General features: G+C 48.0%; 1 protein-coding gene across 1 annotated transcript in view; it reads left to right on the forward strand.

Moving 5' to 3' along the window:
- The first annotated feature begins 610 nt into the window (after window positions 1–610).
- DKK2 (dickkopf Wnt signaling pathway inhibitor 2) overlaps window positions 611–21,898 on the forward strand; it is a 268,628-nt gene continuing 247,340 nt past the window's right edge. Inside the window, exon 1 of the mRNA XM_078677602.1 lies at window positions 611–1,638. Within this exon, the coding sequence (XP_078533728.1) occupies window positions 1,258–1,638 (381 nt within the window). The 5' untranslated portion in view covers window positions 611–1,257. The remainder of the gene's footprint in view (window positions 1,639–21,898) is intronic.

Below are 21,898 nucleotides of genomic sequence, written 5' to 3' on the forward strand. Positions count from 1 at the left end.
TGTGTGTGTGTTCTATATATATGTATATATATATATATATATATATATATATATATATATATATATATAATATAACATACACAAATATATACATACACATACATATATAAATATACAGATATACAGCAAGCCATAATAATGATGCTTGAGTCCACCTTTTGATTTTGCCAGAGAAATGTCAGTGTTCTTGAAAATGGTCTGTGGGTACCCGTACCAGGCTCCTGGCGCAGAGTTCTACCTCGGACAGATACTGTGTGTGCCCTACAGGAGTCACAGGAATCGGAGTGTGGGGTGTTTCTCCTTTCAGCAGAAGCCAGGACCCTCCTACACATCCAGAGGCTGCGCCGGGCTCCGTCTGGGACTAAACTCTCCAATAGCGGCCCAGTGGGACCGTGAGACCCCCCCACCTCCCCTCACCGACCCTCGCCCCGAGAATCAGCCGGCCCCGCAGCCGCCTCCACCTCACCCCGGCCTCGGTCTGCCGCGGGAGCCGTTGGGGGATCGGTTTCACTCTTTGTCACTCCTGAATGGGGGCGGAGGGACGACACCCATTGTGGAAACCTATAAAAGAAAGGAGTGCGGTAATAAAAGGGCAGACCCGAGAGAGGGCGGCAGATGAGAGCGAGAGCGCGCCTGCCCGGGGGTGTGATGCCTTACAGCTGTTGCTGCTGCGCCCGTCTGGTACTCGGGGCCCTGTCTCCTCCCCGGAGCCCGCTGCACCCATCCTCACAGAGTGGGCGCCCCCGGACTCCTCTGGCCCCCCAGCAGAGACAGCGCGCCTGATGGGAGCAGGGCATCAGCGGTGACGAAGATCCCGACCAAGTCTGCGTCTTGTCCACATATGTTCTGCAGACATCCAAAGTGGACCATCTCCCTTGGACCTGTGAGGATTGTGCAGGGCGGAAAAGCGCCTAGAGTCTGACTCCATTCATTAACCTCAACCTCTGGAGAATTTGTCAAACACAGGAGTCGCAGTGCTCCTTTTGACTAAAGACGTTTATTGACGCTGTGCCCCCAGACTTATCAGCACCCTGAACAGCATTTGTGAAAACAATACTTAATAAGCTGGTTTCATCGAAAGTATTGCACATAGATTATTTGCATATGCACTTACATACAATCATAATTGGCCCGCATTTGATGAAAGTTGGAAAGATGAATAGCTGAGTCGGCCGGCTGGAATTCAGACCTGAATGCTGCAGATGCGCCGTAATCGTTTAATCTAGCCTTCAACCCGCTGTGCTACCCCACTGGCACATGAGCAGCTGTAGGAATGTTCTAAGATCCCGGCCGCAGAACTTTCGGCGCTCTCCAGTCCTCGCGCGGAGTGGACCCCCTGGGCGGTGTGAGCCTCGCGCCTGTCCCGAAGGAGCTATTTTCCCCGTGACCCCCCGCGAGGCGAAGACCATGAAGCGGCTCGAAGGCGGCGGGTGGTCATCGGGGCGCTGGGCGCTCCTCTGGCTGGCCTCAGCCCTGCTGCTGCTGCCTGGGGAGGGCGCGCAGCTGGGCAGCACCCGGGCTAAGGACAACTCCATCAAGTCCATCCTGATGGGGCACCCCCCCACCCCGGCCGTCTCCAACAGAACCACCGGCATCTTCCACGGAGCCACGCACAAGAAGGGGAAGAGCCTCGGCCAGGTAGGCGAACCGCTGCCCCCGCCCTGCCCTGGAGTGCGGGCTACTGCCGTAGGAGCAGAAAAAAATGAAAAAAAACGAGATTAGTAATAGTACAATTAATATTAATGTAAACATTATTAATAGCGCCTGTGGTGGTGACAGTGGGAGTCGTTGCACTAGGAGCAGTGCTTTAAATGGGCCGGTACTGAGTACCGACACTTCTTCATTTTGAGAGGGAGAGTAGTGGCACTTCTCAAGGGAAATGTAATACTTTTAATTGGAGAGTACCAGCACTTCTCAGAAACAAGCAGGTACTCTGTTACAGAGTACCCGCACTTCTATTTTTTCATTTCAGGCACTGACTAGGACTAACACTGTAAGATGAAAACCTATGAGTAGAGTAAGTCCGTGGCACTAATAGTAAAAGTGGTAACAGACGGTGTACTCAATGCTAGTAGTAGAACACGTTGCAAAAGTAGCAGCTACTTTAGTAGTAACACTCACAGTTGTAGCGGTAATACTAGCAGCCTCGGTGCCATGACCGTAGCACCGCACACACTGGTCTTGATTGCTATGGTGCAAACCATAGTATTGGGGAACAGTGCTGCACAGCCACAAGGCGCCCAGAAACATCCAAGAGGTGCTGGGTTGGCGCTATAGAAAACATATCTAGACACAGCCAGTGATGCATAGGGTGCAGTTTTTGCTTTATGGTCTCGGATTTTGATTCCACGGCATGGCTGGAACCCCTAAGTGCCTGCCCGGGCTGTATTACGTAAAGTGTGCACTGTTCATGTTTGCGGCACGAGGAAATCCCATACAGGTGCGCTGGGCGCAAATATGAACGGTGCGCCTCAGGGCAGCTGCGAGCTCGGGGCTGTCCTGGGGGCAGCGCATCCAGTGAAATGCAGAGCAGGGAACGTATTACGGAAAGTGGGGGGAGGCCGGGGGTTGCGGCAAACAGACATGTGCACCTGCTTTGTGCGACCCCAGGGTACTTTCGTATTGCAGAAGGGGCTGCAGGTGTTTATTCAGCCCCTTCTGCAATATTGGTAGCTCTGGTGCATATGTAGCGCCAGCACTATCCCATGAGGGCATCCCATGGGGGTGTGGCCTCATGCAAATGAGGTAATCTCTTTGCCTCTGTATCCGCACGTGGCCGCTTAGGCAATGAAGCTGCCAGAAGGCACATTGAACGTGCGCCACAAAAAGGTGGAACACTGTCAGTGCGCCCCCTGACGGCAGCCCACTGAAGGAGGGAAAGAGGGTCCCACGACCCCCCAGACATTGGAGGCGGGTGCAGTCACTCTCTGCACCCGCTTGCAAAGGGATCGCCAATCCCTCCTCAAAGCGTAGGTGCGTTGGCGCCTGCACAGCGAAACACGGAGCAGCTTTGAAGCAACCGCTCGATATTTCACGTGAATGAACTGCCCCAGGGCAGCATGCGTTCGTGACTGCCCTGAGGGCAGTGCATTCTCTGTAATAGGGCACACTTTCCTCAATTCAGCATGGTCCACCTATCTAAAGGTGCGCCATGGCGCTAGCAGGAAAAGTGCGCTCTATGTGTAAGGAACTGAACAAACACAATGCTCCTGTGGGTAACCACTTCAAACCAAAATCTACCAGCACCATAATTCACGCTCCAGAGTAGTATGTCAAATTAATTAAATCAAGACTACAAGGACCCAAAATATTCCTTCAATGTGATATGTAATATCACATCATTTATATAACCACGTATGACAATCAATGTAAACAACATATGGTGACACTGTCCTATCTACTGTGGAATTTGTATTATGAGTGTCACAGATTTTTGGTTTGAAGTGTTACCCACGAGACCATTGTGTTATTTCAGTGAATTGACCCATGTTCTGCTCTGGGCATAAGGGTCTTTCCTTGTTTGTTGATATTTTAACTAAGTGAAATAAGGGCACAGCTGCTTAAATCATCTTCTTTGGGTTTCTCTGTGCAAGCAGTACGTACCTGAACTTCACAGAGCGGACAGAGATCCCCCAGAAGGCGTGTGCAGTGAGTGACTGCACCCGCCTGCAGGGGGGCATCTGAGGAGTCAATGGGACCCTATTTCCCCCTCCTGACCGCTGCCCTCAGGGGGAGCACTGACAGTGTGCCACCTTTTTGAGACCGTTTCTGTGCCTTTGTGCACACGTCCATAACACGGCGGAGACTCGGAGGTAAAGAGATGACCTCATTTGGAAGAGGCCACGCCCCATGCAAATGACGGAATGCCCTCTTGAGTTAACAATGACGCTACATATGTGCCAGCTTTATCAGTATTACAGAAAAAGACACACAAGCGTATGTGGCCCATCTATAATTCCAAAGTGCTCTGGGGTCAGGCGGGCAACTAGAGCCAAATTTCGGGGTGGGGGGGCTGGAAAATATTTGGGGGGGGGGCTAATTCTTCCAACCATGAACAGAGTGGCTGTAAGAAAGGGTGAACACACAACAAAGCCCTAATTTACACGTCAATGGTCTTTTAAAGACCTGTTAAGTACTCGGGTGCGGCTGCAATTAGACAGTCGCCAGCCCGTGAAGCTGTCTCCGCCGGACTGACACACACGACGGGGGGGAGCAGGGGTGGGGTGGGGGGGTGGGGCTGAAGCCCCGTGGGCCCAATGGGTGTTGCGCGCCTGTCTGGGGTGCACAGAGAGGGAATACATGCCCATTGCACCCTCAGGGCACTTTGTGTAATACAGCCCCTAGTTTGATGTTGAGTTGACAGCTATGTGCAAAATGTCCTTGCAGTGTCATCCTAAAGATTTTAGGGCTTCAGGCAAGACATATTTTAGGGACCCATGTTCAGAACAACTTTGCATTTTGTCACCCATTATGTGCTAATTCAATCCCCATGGTGCCAAATGATATTGAGTAATATGTTAAAGGTTGAGATGGAGAATTAGACATAAATAAAACAGAGTGAAAGTTTACTTTCTCAGAGAGCCCTTGAAAAGTGGGGTCATTGGGCAATTGCCCACTTCGTTCATGCCTTAAAACAGGCCAGGGTAGAGGAATCGGGCCAGATCACAAAACAACTTTGACTGCCCTATATCATGTCCTTGATGGAACATTAAGGTAGTGCAAACCACACAACAAAATCATAATACAAATATAGACCACAAAGCCACAGCTGCACAAAAAACAACAACAATCATCACCACAACAGCAAAATGCCACACAACAAAGGTGCTCACATGTTCTTGTCACACTTCCGGAATCCTGTTTTCACAAACTGTGGTAAAAAAAGGTTTTTGGGACAAGCACTATCTTAACTAACCACCAAGGACATGACATGAAGTAGTGACAGTTTAAAATGCTTTGTGATCTGGAGACCTTTCTGTCACAGTTTTGGGTGACTACTGTCTTATGTAATTTAAGTACTGGAGCGGTATTTTACTACCTGAAATTGTGATAAATGGTTGCTTGTCACAGGAACGTTAAAGGCACGTCCTGCTTTGGGCTGCAAATGTAGCAGCATTTGTTGACATATCAAGTAAACAAGAGAACATAACACAATAGCAAACACAAAGCACATAACACAAAAACAACAGGTCACAACACAATGAAGCAGTCAAAACAGAATGCAAGTCAAACACTGTACAGTACAACAAAAATCAAATTGCAATGACGTAGCACAAAAACGCCCCACCACAAACAGCAAAAGGCATCACCACCACAATAAAATGCCACACAACAAATATGCAAAAACACCTCCTTTTCATGCATTACCACCTCCAGAATCCTGTTGACATATTAACCCCTCCCATGCTAGTGATGAACCCCAGCCGTCACGCCCCGCGGTGGGCGTGTGCTGATGACGGCTGGGGTTCGTCACGGCCCCGCCCTGTTCTTTTGTTTACCGCACAGCGGAAAAATCGCGGCCGCAGCGAAGGGGTTAAGGTGGTAAAAGTATCAACTACTGGTTTACCAACTACTGTTTAAAGTGCTACAAAGCACCAAAACCGCAGCAAGTCCTATACATGGAAACTTTGATATTGCAGTTATCCTTATTAGTAACTGAAGCACCAGTAAGGTTGCTGCTGTAGTGTCAGCGAGGTACAACCATCACCTTGCCACTTTCGAAGCTGCTTTTCTCCACAGACTAGAAGTAAGTTTGATCTTGGATTGTGTCTTCAGAGAGTTTGATAACCAGTGAGTTGGGTGACACAGCTTATAGGTGCCAAGTGTGTAATGCAATGTCTAATAGGCGCTATAATGGCTCAAGTTATAATCTGTCTGCCATGTAGCTCCCCCAGTCATTTTGGCAGGTGGACTTATACAAGAGGGCATCTTTAGACTGCTCAAGGGGCACAACATGCGTGTATATTAATGGCCATATTTATGACCCGGTTGGAGTCACTCTTGCACCAAGCAACATGGAGAAAGAGCGACTCAAACCCTAAGTCAAATTTATTAAGCCACGCAAACTGTGCTTGGCTCCAAAATCTGGAGTAACGCAACGCAGCGCAAATCGCTGCGTTGTGTTGCTCTGTCCTCGGAAGGCGTTCCATGGGCATTGTGTACTCCCACGTTTTTTGACACATTCCCAGTTTTACAAGAACTTGTAAACCTGAGAATGCACTAAAAAGATGTGCCTTCCCAGGAGAGGCGTAAGGAGGAGAAATATATTTTATATTTCTCATTGTTACTTCCTATTTCTATGTGTGCTGCATGATGGCTTTCTATGTGTGCTGCATGATGCGCAGCACTCATAGAAAGAGGAATATGTATCACAGGGTTGTTTTTGTGCTGGAAGGTGCCTCTTCCAGCACAAAAACAACCCTGCCTGCAATGCAGGATTGGTGATTGGAAGCTGATTGTGCACCCGCACAGAGGGAAAAGTCAGGAATGTGTCATATACCTTAAATACTACGGGGCAGATTTACAAGCCCCTTGCGCCACTTTTGCGTCACTTTTAACATGGGAAAAGTGACGCAAAAGTGGAGCAATGGGCTTGTAAATCTGCCCCTACGCATTCCTGCCCTTTCACAGTGACGCAGTGCGGTGCAGTGCAGCGCAGCACGGCGACATGCTGCCCTGCATTGTGCCACTATTTTCATAAATGTGCCCCTGGGTGTGAAAGCGCCTCAGGGCAAGTATCCTCTGTTCATAGATACAACGTGTACCCACATAGCTTAAAACCCTCGTGGAAAGGGAACCAAGCGCTATATTCAAACTCTTGAATCGACGTTCCTGGGAACAGAGGGGCAGATTTACAAGTCCCTTGCACCACTTTTGCGTCATTTTTTAACATGGAAAAAGTGACGCAAAGGTGGCGCGCGGGGCTTGTAAATCTGCCCCAGAGTGCTCAAGCGACAGAAAATCGTGGCATTAATCTCCCGCGACAATGCTGCTCTCCCCAATTCCCCGCCATTGTGTTGTCTTGGAGCCCTGATCTCCGTTTGTGTGTGTGTGTGTGGGGGGGGGGCAGCGTCTAACTGTTACATCTTTGACGGACAAATGGGGTGGGCTGAGGAGCCCACGAGCACACATGGCGCAGAGAGCTGCTGTGTCTGGAGTAGCGCCGTGCATCCCTCCGGGGCAGACAAACCTCACACCCTGAGCCGCTAGGAGACAACTTGCGCTTCCTCTTGGCCGCAGCCTGGCGGGCTAGGAGGGGGAGGGGCTATGGCTTCCTCCTCAGCCGCGAATGAGTGTCAGAAGACGGGCCACTGACCACAGCTGTCAGAGCCATGATTTCGGCGCGCGATTCCCAGTGGTTAGGCTCATTGCAAGCATCCCTCTAATCACCTTCCGTGTGTTTGGAGTTTTGCAATAAACCCAGCTAATGCCTTACATCTTAATTAAACCTCCCTACACATGAACAAGCCTAACCAAAACTCAGTGAGTTCGCTTAAAATCAACAACACAATCTCTTCGGCCATAAAATCTTTGACGCCACCCTGCATTCCCAAGGTTCTTTCTTTTTATCCCTTTACCCATCCTATGGCAGTGGTATGTTCGTTCCGCGCCCGTGATGCCCAACCTGAGCACTACCACGCCTCAAGATGGCTCCCCTCATCAGTCACAAAGCAAGCCATATATTGAGCCCTCTCGTAAGCGCCCATATTATAAGTGTAACCCGTCCTATCTCTTCCTCTCATCTCCCCTCTCATTTTCTTCCTCCTCCTGTCTTCTCTCTCCTCCTTCCATACTTACCGCTCTCTCTACCCCTCTCTCCCACCCTGTGCCGACCTTCCCTCTCTCCCTACGACTGTGGTGGTGCCAAGTAGGGTCTAACTAAACCCAGAGCACGGAAGGCTGCTGGTGAGTGGCCAAGGTCAAGTGGGGTGCGTGTCTGTGGGGTGCAGGCGCGTGGGGTGGTAAGAGAGGTCGCTTCTGGCCAGAGTGCGGGGTCAGGGCGAGGGACGCAGGATGGAGGCGCAGCACTGGACACGGATCAAGGGATTCCAGCCGCTTGTGTTTACCGCAGAGGCCGGGACACGTGGGAGTGTTGTGGGCAGATCAGAGCTAGGCATGTTGCAACGCAGATAAATTACATTACTGAGAAATGCTCTCACACTGTGGGTGCCTTCCATGAGGTAGGGGGAAGGCCCCCACCGGGTCAGCCGGTGCAGCTCCACCGGAAACGGAGATCTGAGGGCCCATTCAACCCTGATTATTGCTATCTTATTTATTGGTACAGCTGATGCAGCACTACCCGGCCCGGAGGCCTGAAGGCTCTTTAAACCCTGTTTATTGCTATCTTTTCCATTGGTACAGCCGGTGCAGCGCCACCGGGACCCGGAGGCCTGAGGGCTCTTTCAACCCTGATTATTGCTATCTTTTCCATTGGTACAGCCGGTGCAGCGCCACCCGGACTCAGAGACCTAAGGGCCTTTCAACCCTGATTATTGCTATCTTTTCCCCGGGTACAGCCGGTGCAGCGCCACCCGGACTCAGAGACCTAGGGGCCTTTCAACCCTGATTATTGCTATCTTTTCCTTTGGTACAGCCGGTGCAGCGCCACCCGGACTCAGAGACCTAAGGGCCTTTCAACCCTGATTATTGCTATCTTTTCCCCGGGTACAGCCGGTGCAGCGCCACCCGGACTCAGAGACCTAAGGGCCCTTTCAACCCTGATTATTGCTATCTTTTCCTTTGGTACAGCCGGTGCAGCGCCACCGGGACCCGGAGGCCTGAGGGCCTATTCAACCCTGATTATTGCTATCTTTTCCCCGGGTACAGCCGGTGCAGCGCCACCCGGACTCAGAGACCTAAGGGCCCTTTCAACCCTGATTATTGCTATCTTTTCCTTTGGTACAGCCGGTGCAGCGCCACCGGGACCCGGAGGCCTGAGGGCCTATTCAACCCTGATTATTGCTATCTTTTCCCCAGGTACAGCCGGTGCAGCGCCACCCGGACTCAGAGACCTAAGGGCCTTTCAACCCTGATTATTGCTATCTTTTCCCCGGGTACAGCCGGTGCAGCGCCACCCGGACTCAGAGACCTAAGGGCCCTTTCAACCCTGATTATTGCTATCTTTTCCTTTGGTACAGCCGGTGCAGCGCCACCGGGACCCGGAGGCCTGAGGGCCTATTCAACCCTGATTATTGCTATCTTTTTCATTGGTACTGCCGGTGCAGCGCCACCCGGACTCAGAGACCTAAGGGCCTTTCAACCCTGATTATTGCTATCTTTTCCCCGGGTACAGCCGGTGCAGCGCCACCCGGACTCAGAGACCTAAGGGCCCTTTCAACCCTGATTATTGCTATCTTTTCCTTTGGTACAGCCGGTGCAGCGCCACCGGGACCCGGAGGCCTGAGGGCCTATTCAACCCTGATTATTGCTATCTTTTCCCCAGGTACAGCCGGTGCAGCGCCACCCGGACTCAGAGACCTAAGGGCTTTTCAACCCTGATTATTGCTATCTTTTCCCCAGGTACAGCCGGTGCAGCGCCACCCGGACTCAGAGACCTAAGGGCCCTTTCAACCCTGATTATTGCTATCTTTTCCTTTGGTACAGCCGGTGCAGCGCCACCGGGACCTGGAGGCCTGAGGGCCTATTCAACCCTGATTATTGCTATCTTTTCCCCAGGTACAGCCGGTGCAGCGCCACCCGGACTCAGAGACCTAAGGGCCTTTCAACCCTGATTATTGCTATCTTTTCCCCGGGTACAGCCGGTGCAGCGCCACCCGGACTCAGAGACCTAAGGGCCCTTTCAACCCTGATTATTGCTATCTTTTCCTTTGGTACAGCCGGTGCAGCGCCACCGGGACCCGGAGGCCTGAGGGCCTATTCAACCCTGATTATTGCTATCTTTTCCCCAGGTACAGCCGGTGCAGCGCCACCGGGACCCGGAGGCCTGAGGGCCTATTCAACCCTGATTATTGCTATCTTTTCCCCAGGTACAGCCGGTGCAGCGCCACCCGGACTCAGAGACCTAAGGGCCTTTCAACCCTGATTATTGCTATCTTTTCCTTTGGTGCAGCTGGTGCAGCGCCACCCGGACTCAGAGACCTAAGGGCCTTTCAACCCTGATTATTGCTATCTTTTCCTTTGGTACAGCCGGTGCAGCGCCACCGGGACCCGGAGGCCTGAGGGCCTATTCAACCCTGATTATTGCTATCTTTTCCCCAGGTACAGCCGGTGCAGCCCCACCCGGACTCAGAGACCTAAGGGCCTTTCAACCCTGATTATTGCTATCTTTTCCTTTGGTGCAGCCGGTGCAGCGCCACCGGGACCCGGAGGCCTGAGGGCCTATTCAACCCTGATTATTGCTATCTTTTCCCCAGGTACAGCCGGTGCAGCGCCACCCGGACTCAGAGACCTAAGGGCCTTTCAACCCTGATTATTGCTATCTTTTCCCCGGGTACAGCCGGTGCAGCGCCACCCGGACTCAGAGACCTAAGGGCCCTTTCAACCCTGATTATTGCTATCTTTTGCTTTGGTACAGCCGGTGCAGCGCCACCGGGACCCGGAGGCCTGAGGGCCTATTCAACCCTGATTATTGCTATCTTTTCCCCAGGTACAGCCGGTGCAGCGCCACCGGGACCCGGAGGCCTGAGGGCTCTTTCAACCCTGATTATTGCTATCTTTTCCCCAGGTACAGCCGGTGCAGCACCACCGGGACCCGAAGGCCTGAGGCCATATTCAACACTGATTATTGCTATCTTTTCCATTGGTACAGCCGGTGCAGCGCCACCAGGACCCAGAGCCCTGAGGGCCATTCAATCCTGATTATTGCTATCTTTTCCCCGGGTACAGCCGGTGCAGCGCCACCGGGACCCGGAGGCCTGAGGCCATATTCAACACTGATTATTGCTATCTTTTCCATTGGTACAGCCAGTGCAGCGCCACTGGGACCTGGAGGCCTAAAGCCCCATTCAACCCTGGTTATTGCTATCTTTTCCATTGGTAGAGCCGGTGCAGCGTGACCGGGGCGCAGGGGCCTTGAGGGCCCTTTCAACCCTGATTATTGCTATCTTTTTCATTGGTACAGCCAGTGAAGGGCCACCAGGGCCCGGGGGCCTGAAGGCCAATTCAATCTTGATTATTGCTATCTTTTCCATTGGTACAGCCGGTTCAGCACCACCGGGGTGCAAAGTCCTGTGGAGTCCTGATTATTGCTATCTTTTCCATTGGTACTGCTGGTGCAGCGCCCCCAGGACCCGGAGGCCTGAAGGCCCATTCAACTCTGAAAATTGCTATCTTTTCCATTGGCACAGCGGGTGCGGTGGTATTGGGACCTGAGGCCTGAGGGCCCATTCAGCCCTGATTATTGCTATCTTTACCACTGGTACAGCAGGTGCGGTGGCATAGGGACCCAGAGGCTTGAGTGGCCCATTGAACCCATGACTATTGCTATGTTTTATGTTAAAGACACCAGCTAGGGGTCCCATTCTTTTCTTACACTAGGGCCCACGACACACTGGCTAAGCAGTTGGGTAGTGTTAGATCTGCGACCCACTCTCCCCACATGTCCTCACCCTCAGAAAGCGATAACAAGCCATTCAGTTCGCAGAGCTGCATTACACACACATCCTTCTTTCCTCCATTTTTCATTCATTCCTTCACTTGTTGATCTGTGCCTCCATGTATTCATTTATTCATCCAGTCACTTTTTCGTAAATTCATTTAAGCTAACAAGGCAGTGGACAGGAACGGGGCATAAGAGCCTGTGGACAATTACATTTTCATTGCTTCTTGGGTAAGTGAATTCATTTATAAGTGACTTTTAAATAACGCGAACAATGCCCAATGAGATACAGAGCGCTTTACATAGGAGTAGTCTGCGAGGTTTGGATATATATATATATATATATATATATCTCAAATGGTAATGAACGTTGCCTCAGAAAAACACATCTCACTATGGAAGGAGCTAGACTTAGATATGAAAAAGAATGGAGAGAATCATATAACAGGACCACATAAAAATACATTTCTGCGGTCATATTTTAGGTCTCGCCTAGGCAGAGTTTGCCCTGCCTCTTCGAGACATGCTGTATTCAGGATATGGTTACAAAAGGACAAGGGAACCCAAAAGGTGTGCCATAGGGACCTTGGGTAATGACGTATTCTCAAGAACAGTGGTCCCTATTTTGGAGGAAAGATTACTGTGGAAAGATGAAAATACACTAAATAGGTAGTATGTTTTTATGTCCAGCCGGACATAGATTTATTTATCAAATGTAAGCGCCTTCATCAAATTGAATAAGAACATTAAATTAGAAGTGGGCACAGCCGTGACCCACAGAACATAAGACAAACCAACGAACAAAGAGATAGCCAAGGGCAAAGTTCACATATGTCTGTAAATTAGTACTCAGTAATACAGACTTAGTTATGCATTTAGACACCATTACACTTAACAATATTGCTTATTCATATTGTATATGGTGCAAAAGTGTCAACGATGTTTCGATGCCTCCTACTTAATTACAGGACATCATCTTCAGGACAGTTTTATAAGTCATTGTTGTCTAGAATTTAGAAAACACTATGTCTACATCACATTAGTGTATACGTTCATACAACCGCAACCGAGAGTCCGGCGGCTTTACTTGACAGAACATGAGGTGGGTGAACCACGGCGGCACAAGTGTTTGTGGCGCGTGTTAGGCACCGCGCTTGTGTTAATTGGGATAACAGATCGGGACAATGTTTACCGATTTAAAGGAAGTGCACGATCGCACAGTTTGAATCAGGGGAACAGGAGCGCAATAACTCGTCTGTCTGCTTGCTAGCCGGGAATGACCTAACTTTGCCCTTGGCTATCTCTTTGTTCGTTGGTTTGTCTTATGTTCTGTGGGTCACGGCTGTGCCCACTTGTAATTTAATGTTCTTATTCAATTTGATGAAGGCTCTTACATTTGATAAATAAATCTATGTCCTGCTGGACATAAAAACATACTACCTATTTAGTGTTCCACATTAATCTTTCCTCCAAAATAGGGACAACTGTTCTTGAGAATAAGTATTCAGGATATGGGCATAAAGCACAGCCCACTTTCTGCCCATCTTTTTAATTGGCACCTGTCCCTAGCCTTTGTAAATGGTGGCTTTTCATTGGTCAATAGGCTTAGTAGTCCCTCATTAGTACCGTCTTGTCTCTTCTTGTAACCTACCATGAGGACACCTCCTGTTACATGTGTTGTTACTACCTATGTTATAATTACACTCTCAGAGCACTTTTTCTTAAAGGACTTCAGACAGGACACACGCTGAGTTCTAAGCAAAACTGGCAGTGGCTACTTTACTCACTAGCACATCTAACATTTATATGAGACCTTCTTTAAATTTCCCTTCATCTGCTCCACACAAAGTACAACCTAATCCGAAATTAATATAATAATTCTTTTGTCACATTTCAAATGCTACTAATCATATATTTGGAATGAGCTATTTGAATGTACTTGTGGTACTGTTTTGCATGCAATGCATTAGGGGTAAGGTTGGGCAGAGCTGGGTGTAGTGCCTCTACGCGGAGCACCACAGAGTTTGAAAAACTTTGTGGCGCTCTACTTTGCTCTGCTTCACTCCGCTCCTCTCCCTCCGCTCCTCTCCCTCCCCTCCCTCCCCTCCCTCCCCTCCCCCTCACAAATTATTTAAATTAAAAAAATAAGGCACTTACCTGCGTGGCTGCCGCCTCCCTTACCTGGCTGCTCTCCTTCCTGCTCCTCGCATCCTTCTTCAATGAAAAAACCCTACTTTGTACGTCTTGCACGTGCACATGTGCAAGACGTACAAAGTAGGGTTTTTTCATTGAAGAAGGACGCGAGGAGCAGGAAGCAGAGAAGCCAGGCAGGGAAGGCGGCAGCACCGCAGGTAAGTGCCTTCTTTTTAAAATGTTAAATAATTTGGGAGGGGCTGGGTATCTCCACTCTGCCACGGAGTTGGAGTTTTGCCTACCTCCGCGTTCACAACAGAGCGTGGAGCAGGCAAATCTCCGCAAACTCCGCTGGCGAAGCGGAGTTACCCGCCCAGAGTTACCTGTGGGTAGGGTGAATTTATCATATCTTATGCATGGGTGCAGTACCACATGTGGCCAAAAGAGGTCCCATGGGATCTCTTTTGGCCACATATGGTACTGCACCCTGCAACATGACTTTGTAAAAACATTTGCATTTATAATACCAATGCCAATAACTCCAACTTTGCAGGGTGCAGTACCATATGTGGCTAAAAGAGGTCCATGTTGCGTGGTGCCAAAGTGACGCAACCCTTGAAATCCGATTTATCAAGCCACGCAAAGGACCTTGTGTGGCACTGTATGGCTTGATAAATCTAGAGTAACCCGACGCAGCGCAAGGAGGCATTCCATGGGTGGTGCATAGCTGTTCTCATGTTAATAGAGTGGAGTGTCGATTTGTATTTAAGCACGGGAACCAGTGATGTAACACTGCCCTTCCCACCAATGAGGGGACTATGAGTCTCCCATATCTCACAGATATTTGTTGGCCTGGGACGGAATGGGGTCCTCATGAAGGGTCTGGGGGCCCTTTGGAAGGTTATCACTCCTGCGTCAGAGGGGGCATGCGCTAGGACGAGAACAGGAGGCAAATTGTGATGGGCACTATATCTAGGCATATATTAAAGTTTAATACAGCGCAAACTTTCCCATGGGCATTAGAGTGCTTTATTTCAGCACCAGGCTTCATTCACCATTTAACTTTAGAAACCGTATGAAAAGTAATGCACCTGACTGATATTTTTTTCATTTGTTTGTGATTCATAATGCATGCTAATACCGTTAAAACGTCCTAGCGATAAGTTAACCTGATAAAAATAGAGGCGGTTTGTGTGTCAAATTGTAAAAAATGGAAAGATTCAAGCTAGCCTGGCTGATGAGGGCTCCCAGGATGTCTGTTTTTGTTTCAGGGAGGACCTGGCTTGGCAGTTCGGGCTGGACTGTTCCCATGAGGCACAGGGTCAAGACTGATTTGCATATGGCTGGGTCTAAACTGGGGTGGCATTGTGAGGAAGAGAACGGTGGATTTAACCCAGATCTCTTGACTGGGGGGTGAATGTTTGATTTGTTCCGCATTCCGTCCATCATTTGTGTGTCTTCAACTGTAAAAAATGAGCACATTTTCTGAAAGGAAACAGATGTGGCATTTGTTATTTGGTCTATAATGTAGCAGTTAACCGAAGGTGATGGGACATTCACTGAAGGGAGTGAGAGGATGCTTGGTGTGTCCTCATAGTTTTCTACCTGCTATATAGATGTGCTTTGAGTGTGCACCACGTAGGTGGTTTGATTTCACCAAGGTAAGGGCTGCTTCTGTACATTGCATTTACTAAATGCTATACATAATTCTATGGGGCCATGTTGAGGCCTCATGGTGAGAAGTCCAGAAAGTGGTGGGAACAAAAGGAGTATTTTGCACTGCATTATTTTACAGATGATTGTGTGTAGTGCTTCATAGTCGTGACTAGTTGAATCACTTTTGTGGACATGTAGCAGACTGCGCCATACATTTTGGACCATGAATGAGTGCTCACGGGGAGGATCATGGATGTGGATTTCCTGCATCAGTTGGATAAAGCAGTGCCACAGTAGGTAACACTTTTGAGTAATATTAATCAGACAATAGCCACATCTTTGGTGTCTTTTTCACAGTCAGGTGGAGCTCTACTCATCTCAGTAGAACAAGGTTGGACTTCCGCAGTGCAGGAGCCAGAGCAGAGAAGGGCCTTACACCCATGGCTTCTTCCATGCTGACTTCACCACTTGCCTCTGCTCCAGGGTGTTCCAATATAGGGTTGTTTTCTAGTATTTTAGTTCACCCCTGACAAGGGGCGGGTATATGCCACAAGCCCTGAATGTCAACCTTATGGCTCCTGGTAAACAGTCAATGGTGACCAAGCTGCACCACGCGGGGATCCAGTTTCAAACTAAAGATGAAGATAAGGGAGGCAGCCACATGAATCATCCGGGCACGCTGCATGAAGAATTGCTCCAACCGCAGATCCAACGCATTGTCCAAGCCATGGCTGGAAAGCCAGTACTGCACGCAGAGTTGGCCTCTGCTCAGGTAGTGGCCTGGGAGAAGCAAAATGTGCTCCACCCCCACGCCTCATCTTTTATATCCAGCTTGGTCAGAACATTGGATGGGTGTGGACAAGGTGAGGGGGCAAGAGAAACAAGATAGACTTCTGAACAGTAGTTAGCAGACTTTTTTTTAAAGCTAGATTGGAGGGAGACTGCTGCTGGGACCCCAAGCTTTTCTTTGAAAGTCGGTGCCCAAAGCATGGGCCCAGCTCACCCATGCTAAAGGCCGGCTTGACTCCATGCAATGCCTTCTTGCCATATCACAAGAATTTCACAGTTCTAGAAATATTATTGGTTCTACTTTTTCTTTTAAAAAAAAGAGTCCAGTTTAATGGACTCAATGTCTGTGATCTTTGATCCTTGTGTGTGCAAAGATTCTTCTAAACACATCAGATCCCTGAAGCATACCAATGGGCAATCAGCATCCCAACAGAATTAAACAAACAGAAACCTCTTTTGGTAAACACACATCCAAGCATATGAAGCTCCTCACACACCCAAATGTACCCAGCACAATGCACTCAATTTCTTCAACCTTGACGCTACAATCAATTATAACCCACCATTAATCAAAACACTAGCCCATTCTAGCCTGGCCAGCCCCTATTCAACGAGTAACCTCTAAACCTACCTTCTCCAATGAGTAGCTCTTTAGCTACAGTAGCTCTCCAGTACCTTTAAGTAGCTCTCCTGTGTGCAGCCCAGCCTTCTCAATTTGAAGCTTTTGTTTGGTTGAATTTATTTGTACCAAAATTGAGAGTGATTTCAAGAACCAGAATGGATGCACTTTTATCAATCATAAGCTGACGTTTATAGAAAAATGGCAAAATGGCCAAAATATATTTAAAACTGATATTTGAGTGATAAATCATGTGGCATTTGAGAGACTTATTACATTATTATCTTGGTGCCAGGGACATTGCAGAGAATGCTTTATGTATTACCCATGTAGATAGACTTCAAACTGACGCAGCCTTTTTAGTAGGGGTGGGCGTAGTTCGCGAAGTAGCGCTACGCGTAGCTACATAAAGTGCACTTCGCACTACGCGTGCTACGCGTAGCACTACGCGAACTGCGTAGTAGCATGTTCGCACTGTGCAAGATGTCATTTTCAATGATTGCACAGTGCGGACAAGCATCCGGCACTGTGCATTCATTGAAAACTGCATCTTGCACAATTCGAGCTGTACTTTTCTGACGCTCGAGTAGATTTTTACTCGAGCTGCAGCTTTCTCAACGCAGACTGGTAGTTTCTCATCGCGAGCGGTCGCGAGCATGCGCGACCACTCGCAATGAGAAACCTGTCCTCCCCGCGTTGAGAATCTCGCTGGGAGGTTTATTTTCCATGCTCGCGATCGGCAACTTGATGTTGCTGATCGCGAACAAGGAAAAAGTCTTGCGAGGATGTCATTTTGCTTGCTCGCGGTCTCCAACTTGACGTTGAGGACCGCGAGCAAGCAAAAAATTACCGCTGCACTACGCTACGCTACGTGACGCTACGCGTGTTCGCACTGTGCTACGTTGCGCAAACTTCGCAAACTATGCGAGCATAGCATAGTGCTTTGCCCAGGCCTACTTTTTAGCATTACTGCCAGCAACTGCTAGCTTGATGCACTGAAATGATCACTGCTGGTCATCTTGCATATGGTGGCCACTACTGTAATCTAGCCTGCTATTGTCACTATCACAATACGAATAATATTAGTAGCTCTGGATGATTTTCATTGAATGTAAGTAGCTCTTATTACAGAAAAGATTGCAGACCCCTGCTCTAAACAATACGAAACACAATGGAACACAAAAAAGTCTGCTCACTTTATGCTGGCCGTAACTACCCACGAATCATTAAGAGGAGCCCTGATTCTCAAAGCGCTACAGAATCATAAAAATGGCAGTAAAGCACTACACTTATGCGTATTATAGAATATGGCTCGAAAGAAATGTGGCTTATTCTTCACAGGGGAACACATTTACAGAAAATAAGGGTCCGATTCAGAGATGAGTGGTAACAGACAATCCACCAGGTTCACGAGGAAGAGCGAAATCGGACAGTCCCTTTCTTTCAAAACTTGAATTATGCATGGAAAAAATTCCACTGGCTGATTTCCTTGCAGATTTCATTCTTTCTCCAGATCTCGGAGGCCGGTCCATACCACCCCAACGCTAAACGGTAAACATCTTTTACAACAAAACTTTTTCCACGTAGTACCTTTACAATGCAGGTATACCAACGCAACTCATTACAACGACTTGCGCTGGAGGGCGCTGTAGCATAGGGAATAGTTTAATTTACTATTCAAAACTTCCCTACTATCCACGGGGACTGGAGTTGGAATAGTAAATTAAACTATTCCACTATCCAGCGCCCCCCAACGCAAGTCGTTGTAACGACTTGTGTTGTAAAACCTGCATTGTAAAGGCATGCGTGGAAAAAGCATGCGTTGTAACGACATACATCCACGCTAAACCAGGCCCAAGGTGGGCATCCTGAAAGACGTCACCGAAAAGCACATTGACACACACGACGGGCATGTCACCCTTTTTGAATGGGCATATCTATGCATTCAATGATACAATGAGTAGCACTCAGTTTGGCCTCAGCAGAGCCAATCACTCAAGAACTGAGAGGCAATAGCTAGTCACATGCAGTTTATAAACCAGGGATGGCCAGCACTGGTCCAGAGGCCCGGAGTCAGGGCAGATTTCCCTGAAACCTCTTACTGTAATGGATCAACTGTGGAATGTTTGTAAATGAATTCATATGGATAGCCTGAAAGTCTGCTGTGACACTGGGCCTCCTGGACTGTGTGGCACTCTCCTGATATTAGTACTTAAGGTAGCACATTGTAGGTGTCTCTGCTCCCATTCAATTTGCTTGCTGCACCTCTGCCAAAGCCACGCAGGGGGATTGTACAAAAGACCTTGTAAATGCTTCAGGTTGGCTGGCATTGCACGGTTGGCACCATGCCACCCTGCCGCGCCCGTTGATGTGCAATAAGAACACTGCAGGGCTGCCTGCGGTGCAGGACCATGCCTAGTTCTTCATTGTTTCCAAGAAGGAGTGCGACAGGGGCTTACGGGGAAATATAGGTGTATGTTTGCACCATTACCTAATCATTTATTCAATTTGACCATTACAACCCCATATCATTACTTTGGTCTGACCATTACTTCTCCACGCCATTCCTGCTGTCTGGCTATCACTTTCGCAAACCATACATTCTATATGGCCATTACTCCCTCCCATCTTTACTTATGTCTGACCTTTACTTCCCATAGCCTTACTTCGACCCGACCATTATTTAGCTGCAACATTGCTTTGGTCTGAACTTTACTTCTGCACGGTACTTTGGTCTAACCTCTACTTCTAACACTATTTTTTTGACATGTCACTTACTTCCTGTAAATGTAAATGTGTGTATACTTGTAAAGCGCACTGCCGCCCCATCTCGGGGCATCCTGGCGCTGTATACCGCTGTGGAACCCAGGGCCGGTCCTAGGATTCGTGGGGCCCCGGGTAGGATAGGAACATGCGAGGCCCCTCCAATTTGCATAAGATGTAGTATCACAGCAAGTGACATCATAAGAAGTGTCCACTGACTAATCATTTACTGGCACTGTTGAAGTAGCTTTGCAAGAAGTTACCTCTCTAATGTGTACATCACTGAGATGGTTACAAATAAAAATAATAGCACTAATGAAATAAGTGCAAATATTTTTTAAGCTCTATTATGTGGAAATGCAACACGTCAAACTGGGTTTAAAAGCTAGGCCTCTATTTCTTCAAAACCAATGTTTCCAGATTAATGAATGAATAAAATTCTAAGACAGACTGCCCCATAGCTATACAATGGATCTTCAGGTGACTCCCTGATACTCCAGTCGCACCAATGAAGGTCAAGGTTAAGGCATTTGGTTTTAGCAGGCATGGACATCAAAATAAAGGGATCTATGCTGGTTCAGGTGAGCTACCTGAAAATGCTCCAGTAAACAGAAAGCACAAATAAGAGGATGAAATGGCACAGATGACATACACAGGTTGGGTGGCAGGAGCACCAGAAGCAAGACCTTTCCCACAAACTGAATGCCTAATCCCGGCAACTACTGTCAAACTTCATTTTTAAGAGATGAAAAGAAAGAACTAGCTTAAAGATATAAAGATGAGATGGCTAAATAGGGACAAGAATGTGTATCCAGGTAAAAAAAACTGCCAAAAGCTACAATGGGAGCCAGTCACTCAACAGACAAGTAGTAAATAAAGCAACAAAAGAAGAGGGATTTATTTTAGCAGACTCAATGCAGGTTTCCCTTACAAGGAAATTAAATCTAGCAATGTGGAATAGGTTGGGGAAGCGGTGTTTGATTTTCAAAATAAATTTCCCAGAATCCCTGAGCTTTGCATTTTTAAAGATTTGAAGTCACATTTTAAGTCACATATCCTTAATAAATGAGAAGACACCTGCCAAATTGCGATGGTTCCAGACACATGTCGCTTGACTCAAATTTAGCCTAAGAAGTAACAACCAAATTGCACTTAATCGCAGGTGAATGCACTGGATCTTGGTTAAAGAGACAATTGAAAGAAAGACCCTTGAAAGGCCATGTCCATTATCCATAAATTACTCCAATCATGCCCCAGGCTACCTAATCAAAAACTTTTGGTCCTTCCAATCGCCAATACTATATTTGCCTTCCTACAACTACTGGCCACCCACTCACCTAGGCTCAGTGACTGGCGAATCGCTCCATGTGTGATGATGTATTCTATGGAAATGAGCCACTCGCTCCTCAGTCAGCTCCTCTCTGCAGCCCCCTTTTACTGTAAACTGACACTTATTCTCACCTCCAAAGCAAGGCTCATTTAAAGTGTACTGCTGAAAAGCAGAAATGTCCCCAGGCCTCACATCGCTACATCTTGTGTTGCCCAGGCCTTCCCATTGTCATTCCGCACTTGAGAGTGATCAGGCTATCTTTGGGAGCATGACCAGACTGACCCTGTGCAGCAGCCTGGTAAATATATTTTAATACTCTTTGGGACAGGATACCTAGTGTTCTAGTGGCTCTAGTTTCTTGGACAGTTATTGACAAATGCTAAACTTTAAAACATGTTGGAGCAGATACCTAATAGGCCTGCAAACTACTTTTACAAGATATTTGGGTTTCTTCTCCTGCCCCTTTCCTCAGGTTTGTTTTGTTAAATTACACCAAATTGTGCAGATAAAGCAAATATCTTTAGTTATTGTTTTATGGAAAGAGATGAATGACAATACCACACCAAGAGGGTAACCTGGTGCTAAGGAATTTCCAAGGAAAAGGTGCGTGCTATACTAATGTATTGAAAGGCCAGTTTTACGTTTTTTTCCCCAAAAGATTTAAGATGACCGTAGCTCAAGACTGAGACATTTCGAGTCCTGTGCAGCTAGAAAGGAGAAGGATCTACCTCCACTATGTTTCCTCCTAATTTTAGGATGGCACAGGTGCATGGCTGTTACAGAGCGTAGGATTCTGGAATAAACAGAAGGACTAATATAGTACTGAAGAATGAGCAGGCCCTTTTATGCAGTGCACAATGGCAAATTGATAGATCATTTGATTTCGGTAATCAGCAGAAAGAGTATCTAGAGCAGCCTCAGATTAGAATCCTATCAGTGTTCTTAATGATCTGAAGGGTACCAAATGCATAAGGTGGGAAGTTCAAGACAGGGAACACTTGCATAATCTGGTTGTGAGAAGATAATTGACTGTACAACAGTCTTGCTTAAT

Source organism: Lissotriton helveticus, chromosome 2_1, assembly GCF_964261635.1.
Source record: "Lissotriton helveticus chromosome 2_1, aLisHel1.1, whole genome shotgun sequence".
In the NCBI taxonomy this organism is placed as follows: Eukaryota; Metazoa; Chordata; class Amphibia; order Caudata; family Salamandridae; genus Lissotriton; species Lissotriton helveticus.